Source organism: Bremia lactucae, linkage group LG1 (genome assembly GCF_004359215.1).
Source record: "Bremia lactucae strain SF5 linkage group LG1, whole genome shotgun sequence".
Classification (NCBI taxonomy): domain Eukaryota; phylum Oomycota; class Peronosporomycetes; order Peronosporales; family Peronosporaceae; genus Bremia; species Bremia lactucae.
The window spans coordinates 9,670,189-9,678,450 of record NC_090610.1 but is presented as its reverse complement, the minus strand read 5'-3'; the positions used below and the strand labels follow the sequence as shown (position 1 = coordinate 9,678,450).

The window sequence follows — 8,262 nt, the reverse complement described above, 5'->3', positions numbered from 1 at the left end:
TGCTTAATGAAGCAACTTTATTGTCTGCGATAGGGACACGAAATCTTTTTCGTAACTTAAGGAAATAGTTGGTGTGAGAGCAATAGTCATGTCATACGTAAAGCACAAAACTGAGGTGTGAGAGCAATAGCCATGTCATACGTAAAGTACAAAACTGAGGGGCGCATCATTGTAAACCCTTCATCTATTCCCATCGTCGCATCTTTCTAAGCTGCTACTTTAAGCGGCCCGATAAAGTGATATATTTTCAGGTAGTAGACTCTGGATACCCAATTGGTAATACCGACTGTTTCTAAATACTTCCCAGGCCAGCAGCAATTAGATACAAGCTGAGATGTCAAGGAAATCGACGGCTCAATATCAGCGCTCCCACCATAGCGATCCTTGCTACATTCAATTTATATACGCTTTGTCAAACGGGAATCGTCAATCTGAAGCGAATCTTGTACTCGAGACTCAGCTATGTCATTGCTGTTCGGTACTTTCCTTACTGTACTTGTCAAAACAAGTGAAGACTGTATCCTTTAAAATCATTTCTTAATTGACTCAACCAACATCGTCAAACCAAAAAAACATGCACATAGTCTCAGTGCGGCGTGTGTTTCTAGCGACTCTGTTAATAACATGCGACGCTACTTTCACTATCAGCGAACCACAAGCGTCCGTCACCGACTCGACAAAGACCGCTAATGTCCCTCAAAGCTTTGACTTCTCAAGCATGGAAAAGGTCACAAGTCCTCCAAACAGCGTGCCTGATCTGTCAAGGGACGAATCACGCACTGCCACGGGCTTTGTAGGCTCAATAAATGCTCATGCTGCGACTGACACCCACCCAATAATTGGGGGCTCGGGACCTGATGACGTGACTGTGACCAAGTACCACAAGAACGGACTCTGGCAGCGCTTCAAACAATGGTGGCTTAGCCTGTTTCAGGGGTCGTCCGACACGACCCGGCGTCTCCGCGAGGCGACTGATTACGGAGTGGTTTATATGTAACCCCTCAAAATGATCTATTGCATGTAAATATATCCATCTAGTTACAAGTAATGTCAACCTTGCAAAATTAATGATTATCCTCACTTGCGTCGCTATGTGCTAATACCTCACCACTTGGATCGGCGTAGCTTAATTGCGCCATGATCTCTGTATCCGTCTTGACCGCAGATCCTTCAGTGCCACTAAACTGCAAATTTGTGTCGGGATAAGACGCCATCGTATCGCCTTCGATTCGTTGCCGCTTGGTCATGGGCATCTGGTAGTGCTCTGGATAATCAAAAGCAGCATCTGCTGTCGTGACTGCACCCTTGGCCTGCATCATGGCAATAATTGCATCACGATCCGAACGATCACCCGCCTCTTGGGCAACAGGGTTTGGATCGTCAAACGCCCAGCGCACATTCAGCACCTCGTCACACTGAAGCGACTGGTTCGACATGGCTTCTTTGGCAAACTCGGCACTAATGCGATGCCGGTACCGTATAAAGCAAATGGATTTGCGCTGAATCACATTGATATTTTCCACTTCACCCCATTCGCCAAATTGGGTCCACAGGGCGTCTTTTTGGAGCTCCATGGCTTCATGTCCACTACAACTTTTAATCCCTCCAACATACAACGTCCTGGAATTCCTCGTGAAATTACCGACACCAGCCATATCGTCTCGATCCGTTGCGTGGCGTTCGCGTCCAAAACAGTCGTGCATCATGCCAATCCGCATCTCGTCCGCCGCGGATGGCAAACGATGGTAATAGCTGCACTCGGCGCCTCGTGCGCACATGCCACGTGCAAAGTGGACGCAGAAATACCGATTGGCTTTACTCACCACATCCGCTTTTGTCTTTCCGGCATCCCGTTCCAGATCGCAGCGTGTGGTCGCCGGCTCCTTGCCGCGTGCGTCATCCCAGTGGTCACCAATGTACTTATCATACCAAATATTGTACTCATATGCTCCTTCGAGCTGCGAATTCGCGGTTGGCAGTGCATCCAATTGCTTGCGAGCTGGTCGCGACATAAATTTTGCATTAAGTTGTTCGTAGCGGTCGCCCTCTGATGCACCGGCCTTGCCGCGTCCGAACCAGCCCGTGCCGTGCGGAGCCGCACCCATTTCAGCCGGTCGCTCCCATTGCGTTGCGTTGGTTTGCGTGTTGTAGTAGTAGATTTTGTTGGACATTGGATCGAGCGCCTCCCGCCAAGTATGCGCGTCGGCCTGGCTGTCGACCACCAAGGCATCGAACCGCTCTACCTTGGGCGCACGGCACCGAAAGCAGCGCTTGCGTCGCGCGTAATTATCGTGGCTACAGTCGGAGCATATCCAATTTTTCTCGTATACGGCGTAGGCCGCCCCCACATCTCCTAGTGTTCCCGCCGCAGTGACCTGGCGCGGCATCTCGTCTAAATTGCTCATTTTGGTTTGAAAACAAATTTTAAACGGTCGAAATAAGATTTTCATAAGATTTTTTGACATTTGCGATCTAAAGTGACATTTTGCCTCTTCTGTGCGTAGCTTTCGGATACATAGCTAATGAAAACACAGTAAACTTGGAATGAATGTATTTAAAGATTTTCGACATTGCTGCAGTGAGTGCACGTCTCAATAGAGCAAAGCAGGACAAAGGCATCAGTGTGTGGCATTTATTCCTTCCCTTTACCTCGCTGTGCTCCTCTGCGAATAGTTCGCTGCATCCTCCTCTGCTCGGTCAATGATCTACAAAAACTGTGCCATCCAGCGGAAGCCGTCGGCGTATCCCATCCGACGCACCACTGAGCACATATACAACTCGATGGGGCGAATGCTAGAGTCCTTGTCGCTACGTGCTTCCTTGCCGTACGTCTCATAAAGTCCCAGAGAGCTACGCAGTTCGTCCTCAGAAGCCGCGCGCGCCACATCAATCTTGTTTCCAAGCACGAGGAATGGCACATTAGCCAGCTCGTCATAGCCCAGCAATGTGTCAAGCTCGCGCTTGGACTCGGGGAAGCGCTCACGGTCCAGCGCGTCTACGACAAAGACGACACCATCAACCGTGGCAAAGTAATCTCGCCACAGTCGGCGCGCCGTCTCGTGACCACCAAGATCAAAAGTACGTAGACGGAGCTTGCCGATAATCAGCTCCTCTGAGTTCGGGTGCAGCGTGGGCTCATGCACGGCAACGCGGTCATCTTTGAGCATGTGCAATAGGGTCGTCTTACCAGCATTGTCCAAGCCTAAGAACAGGATTTTGGCATTCTTGTGGTACAGGCCTGGATCACATAACAATATATAAATTAATTGTTGTTTTTCGGGTCGCACCCATCAAGCATAATTATGTGAGATTTGTATCGAGGCGGTACAGAAGGATCGAGATCGCCAAGACTCATCCCAAGTGTCTGCAGAGTTGTAAGGACGGAATCAACACGTACCCAGGTAGCCAAGCACGTCGTAGAACCAGTCAAAAACAAACATTGTAGCGGGGCGTGTCGACGAAGGCCAGATATATTCAGATATACAAGGCTAAGTACTCGAGGGCGATGACCGCAAACCGCGAAATGATGTACTCGAAAGAAAAAGTGGCTGAATCGGGCTTAATGAGTACTTTTAGTGGCAAAAGTTTGACTTTTCTTTCAAGACTTTGCTACCGCCACCGAATTTATAAATTGAATTTTGACCTGTTTTGTAGTCATATTTGGCCACGAAACAGGCCACCATTCGCTTAAAACACGGACGTCGGAATATTTGAATTTGACAAACAAGTGTCACAATTAAACGTATCAGTCGTATTTAATTAGCACGATGCGGCGGCGGGGCGTTGGCATTGGCGCGGTGCGCAAGAAGCAGGAGCAAAACAAACAATTCTCGGAAATAGGCGATCAGATGGTCGAGGCAAATTTATCGCACGTGGCGTCACAGCTCGAGCTCTTTCGCACAAATCTGCAGGCGTTCGCAGGCAAGTACAAGAACAATATAAAAAAAGACCCAGACTTTCGTCGCAAGTTTCAGGTTATGTGTGCCAAGATTGGTGTCGACCCACTTGCCTCGAAGAAAGGGTTTTGGTTGGAGTTACTGGACGTGGGTGATTTCTACTACGAATTGGCCGTGCAGATTATCGAGGTATGCATCATCACGCGTCCCAAGAATGGCGGTCTTATCGGCATGAATGACCTACTGCGTCTGCTGGAAAAGAAAAGGGGTGCAGGAATGCAAATGGTGACCGATGATGACGTAAAGCGAGCAGTCAAGAAGCTCAGTGTGCTTGGAGAGGGGTTTCAGCTCATTGATATGGAAGAGAGAACAATGGTAAGCATTGCAAGGAGCTGCGTACTGCAATTGGAGGACTTACCATTTTATATTTGCAGGTTGTGACAGTGCCGATGGTATTGAGTCAAGACCACTCAACGATTCTGGCTCTGGCCCAGACGACAGGCGGAATGGTGAATATTAGCATTTTAGCGCGCGAGTTGCAGTGGGACAAGAAGCGCAGTATGCTTGCATTAAATGTGCTGCTTCGAGAGGGCATGACATGGCTAGACGAGCAGGTAGAATGTTGATTAGAATGTTTGCTCTTGGATTTCGTAAACTGACCATTGCTGCACAGACGAGTGAGCCTTCGTATTTCTTCCCTAGTATCACGCTGTCGGGTACTTATACGTAATTTTAAAACATCGTCGTCGGATATATATATAGTCGGATATAAAACATTTACGAACCAAGGATAAATGTAACCCTTATTCAATGTATCCTCGTTCGTACTTTGAATTTTTTGCAGTCTTTAACAGTCTTGTCGTTCAAAGATTGCGGTCATGGGGAAACCGCGCATTGTGTGCGAATATTGCAACAAGGCGTTCGAGAACTCGCCCGAAGCACGCCAACGGCACAATCGCGGACGTAGCCATAAAGCCAATGTCAAGCTCTGGTACGTAAGCGTTGAAGGTACGTTATTAATGTTTCAAATACTACATCCTCGCAACGTTCACATAAATCAATTCCTGTCAATTAGATCAAGAGCGACGAGCGACGGCTGCAACACAGTCAGCTAATTCTGATAGGATGATAAACCAGCGCCCATTTGTGCCATGGACACCAATTTATTCTACAATAGCATCGGTCCAGGAACAAATGTGCGCCATAAGAGATCTACCACCTTCTATGCATCCACCTCCACCCGGAGCATATGCCAACTGTCGATCCACTTGGGGCTAATGTAAAATAGTTGCAAGAAAAAAAATATTATGAAGGCAAGCAGTTCCTAAACTATTGACAAAGTTTACACGTTATGGCACTGGAGATCAGGAACAAGACAACCATTTTCATGCTTGAATTGCCGTCCTATCCACCCTGGATCCAAGGATGCATCGCAATTTGCTCTACTGTCAAACGCCGTGACGGGTCGTCCACAATCAGCATTTTCGACATCAAGTCACGCACACTTGCGGACACGTGGTCCATGCCCCACGAGTCTAACATGTCACTCATAAGGCCCTTTGCAATCATCTGAAATCGCGGATCCGCATCATCCGGACGCTCAAAGGGCGGGGCCCCTGTCACCATGATGAACAGCATGACACCTGTCGACCATATATCTGCAGAGAAGCCATTAAACGGGACTTGATTGCGGTAAATCTAATCCATTCAACGAATCGTGAGCGTTCGACTTATTTGCATCAAAATAGTCCAGAAAGCGAACCTCTGGCGGCATGTAAAAGATTTTTCCAACAGCTCCAGCGGGGGGCAATGAATACGTCATACCATGCGCATCAACAGGAATTCCAATGGAGAGGCCGAAGTCAATGATCTAGTGCACATCAATAGCAAACAACGCATGAGTGACATCAAGATCCTGCGACCTGATGAATTGTGTCTTACTTTTGATGTATCACCATCTAGCAGCACATTTTCCAGAGACATATCACGATGGCAAATGTAGCGACTCTGCAAGTACGACAGACCGGCAAGCACTTGGCTAAACCAATGGCGGCACTCGGCCTCTTCCATAGCCCCTCCACTTTCGACCACTGAAAACAATTCGCCCCCGTTACAATACGGAAGGACAGCATAGATGAAATCAGCATCATGTAAGCACTCGAGCTGCATAGACAAAGCACAAGACAGTGGAAACATCAACACACTATAACAAGCTCCTTTGCAGTCACTGTTCTTACCAACGTGAGCACGTTTTCATGGCCAGGGATTGAAAGGTACTGCTGGGCTGCCAATTCAACCAGCGGATTTTCTTGCAGGTGCCCTTCTTCAATAATACTCTAGCACACGTACACAAATATTAACTCGTATTTTAATAACAAAAAGAAATACTATTCAGCCAACCTTGCTCATTACTTTAATGGCCACTTCAAACTGCGTGCGGACAAAAGTGCCATTCGGAAGCATTTGCAACCGTACCGCATGCTTCACTTTCCCATAGATGCACTTCCGCAGTGTCCGGACAAATTCGTACACAGCTCCGGATCCAGAAAAAATGGCCAAAACCAGACCGACTCCTTCGACCGGACACCGTTGTAATTCTCCATTCAAAAAACGCACTTCTTGTGGAATGGGCGAGCACAGCCCATTTTGGTCATACTGTTCCGAGCCTGTCCGGAACACGTCGTCCGACGGATTTATCCCAAGTGCCTGGAGCTGCTGGTGTAACTCTGCCGAGACTTCCTGCATCGTTTCTGCCGTCAATCTAGTAGTCACTACTTCCCAACTGTTTTCTTCCGTGGCACTGGACTGCTTGACAACCGACTGTACGCTATTGGAGCGATCTCTACGGCCCGTGAACGATACCACGTCACTGTCGGGCTCCCTAGGCGGCGCTCGTACGGGATCGGTGGCCGCTCGGTCTCGAAATGAGGTCTTGCCGAGGAGTCCACCCGCCCACGATCGGAAGCGGTCGAATTTGCGTGTGCGGGGAGGACGCTGGCTGGTTGACTTGCGCACTCTCGTGTTGCCTTAATCGCTGTGCGTGCCGACAGGAGTCTAACAAGACGCGATTGAGGGGGTACGAATACGCGTCTGGGCCGTAAAAGGTACCTGGAGGGCAAGAGTCACGGGGGGTACACACCAAGTGATCGAATGACAGTCGACAGAACGATCGGCAATCAGTCACGTTCGTATTCCGGGGCTGGTTTAGAAATAGCGTTAGAAATTGACCGGTTCGAAAAACGAGTGTTCGAATTTTGAGGGGAGACCGCTTTTGGTCGTCGTGAAAGAGGTAAAAGGCAAATTTTTGAGCGCATCGTTAGCTGCTTGAGCTTCTGGCTTAAAGCGATTTTGGATATGAAGCGTTCCTTCTTATTTACTCATAGGACTAGCTAGTGATCCTATTTATTATTTGTAAGAATCCTTGATTCTTAACTCCTAGCAAAGACCTCATTGTAATAAATTTATTGATTATGGAGATCTTCGATTGGAATCAATCTGATTAGTCATCTACGATTCCCGAGATGTGAAGATTCGATTCCCATGCTTTTAGATTGATTCGACTATGATTGCGGCATTCTCATACAACTTTTAGCAGCATTTATAGAGGTGTTGTACATGCTATTCGATGCTGGCCGACGCATGTTTGAAGAGGATGACCACGGTTATAACGAGGTGTAACGGGGCACTACGACTTGTACTGCTTCAGTACAAGTCCACTTAACACTGCATCAGTTGCGAGTGGTGCCTTACGTTCCTTCACGTACACTAGTACGTGCAGAGGAAGACTTCTCTTTAAGACAACTAACTTAAAGAGGGTTAAATGAAAACTGCTTAGTTATAATTAAGTATCTCTTCTTTTTATCTGTTAATGCTTACTTACTTATAAACTAATGCTGAGCATCCAATTCAAATCTTATCTGTCTCTCTCTTTGTTTACGTTTACAGCGATTAGTCTGCGGGATAAATAGATATACAGTAGAACCCCTCTAAAGTAATACTCTTAGGACCGAAAAGTAATATTACTTTATGCGTTTTATTACTTTAGATGCCAACCTCTTCTCTCCAGAAAATTTTCGTTTAGGAAGCTCAATGTGCAGCTGACGCATTACCTAACCCTAACCCTCGAAGTGAAGCTTCAACTTTGACACTTTAACTAAACTAAAATATTTATAAGAAGTACAGAACGGGAACGGCAAATCTAAACGTCTAAGCAAGAACTGCAAACTTGACACAAAAAATGGCGAAAGCACACCTGAAGGTTGCTCATGCTCCTATCACAAATGAAATCCGCATAGCTATCAGTAAAAGGAAGCGTGATACCAGTGGAACACAGAAGGATATTGCACAATGGGTGGTAGAGAAATTT

At 47.2% G+C, this 8,262-nt stretch overlaps 7 protein-coding genes across 7 annotated transcripts; 3 read left to right on the top strand and 4 right to left on the bottom strand.

Annotated features, from left to right (window-relative positions):
* Window positions 1-574: 574 nt before the first annotated feature.
* Window positions 575-997, top strand: CCR75_005539 (uncharacterized protein; the record flags this gene model as incomplete). Its single annotated transcript, XM_067963620.1, has 1 exon — window positions 575-997. One exon carries the CDS (start codon window positions 575-577, stop codon window positions 995-997), a length of 423 nt encoding a protein of 140 aa, XP_067820299.1.
* Window positions 998-1,064: 67 nt separating this feature from the next.
* On the bottom strand, window positions 1,065-2,405 carry CCR75_005540 (uncharacterized protein; the record flags this gene model as incomplete). The annotated part of the gene is made up of 1 exon (XM_067963621.1): window positions 1,065-2,405. One exon carries the CDS (start codon window positions 2,403-2,405, stop codon window positions 1,065-1,067), a length of 1,341 nt encoding a protein of 446 aa, XP_067820133.1.
* A 300-nt stretch (window positions 2,406-2,705) lies between these two features.
* On the bottom strand, window positions 2,706-3,514 carry CCR75_005541 (uncharacterized protein; the record flags this gene model as incomplete). Its single annotated transcript, XM_067963622.1, has 2 exons — window positions 3,398-3,514; window positions 2,706-3,238 (listed from the first exon to the last, which is right to left on the bottom strand). The coding sequence occupies exons 1-2, from the start codon at window positions 3,438-3,440 to the stop codon at window positions 2,706-2,708; spliced, it is 576 nt and encodes a 191-aa protein (XP_067820507.1). The 5' UTR covers window positions 3,441-3,514.
* Window positions 3,515-3,755: 241 nt separating this feature from the next.
* On the top strand, window positions 3,756-4,730 carry CCR75_005542 (uncharacterized protein). The gene is made up of 3 exons (XM_067963623.1): window positions 3,756-4,271; window positions 4,331-4,510; window positions 4,570-4,730. The coding sequence occupies exons 1-3, from the start codon at window positions 3,768-3,770 to the stop codon at window positions 4,624-4,626; spliced, it is 741 nt and encodes a 246-aa protein (XP_067820134.1). The 5' UTR covers window positions 3,756-3,767; the 3' UTR covers window positions 4,627-4,730.
* Window positions 4,731-4,774: 44 nt separating this feature from the next.
* CCR75_005543 (uncharacterized protein) lies at window positions 4,775-5,174 on the top strand (the record flags this gene model as incomplete). Its single annotated transcript, XM_067963624.1, has 2 exons — window positions 4,775-4,904; window positions 4,972-5,174. 2 exons carry the CDS (start codon window positions 4,775-4,777, stop codon window positions 5,172-5,174), a joined length of 333 nt encoding a protein of 110 aa, XP_067820510.1.
* Window positions 5,175-5,300: 126 nt separating this feature from the next.
* On the bottom strand, window positions 5,301-5,522 carry CCR75_005544 (uncharacterized protein; the record flags this gene model as incomplete). Its single annotated transcript, XM_067963625.1, has 1 exon — window positions 5,301-5,522. The coding sequence occupies one exon, from the start codon at window positions 5,520-5,522 to the stop codon at window positions 5,301-5,303; it is 222 nt and encodes a 73-aa protein (XP_067820511.1).
* Window positions 5,523-5,529: 7 nt separating this feature from the next.
* CCR75_005545 (uncharacterized protein) lies at window positions 5,530-7,038 on the bottom strand. The gene is made up of 4 exons (XM_067963626.1): window positions 6,297-7,038; window positions 6,134-6,232; window positions 5,838-6,059; window positions 5,530-5,766 (listed from the first exon to the last, which is right to left on the bottom strand). Exons 1-4 carry the CDS (start codon window positions 6,639-6,641, stop codon window positions 5,569-5,571), a joined length of 864 nt encoding a protein of 287 aa, XP_067820135.1. The 5' UTR covers window positions 6,642-7,038; the 3' UTR covers window positions 5,530-5,568.
* Window positions 7,039-8,262: the final 1,224 nt, after the last annotated feature.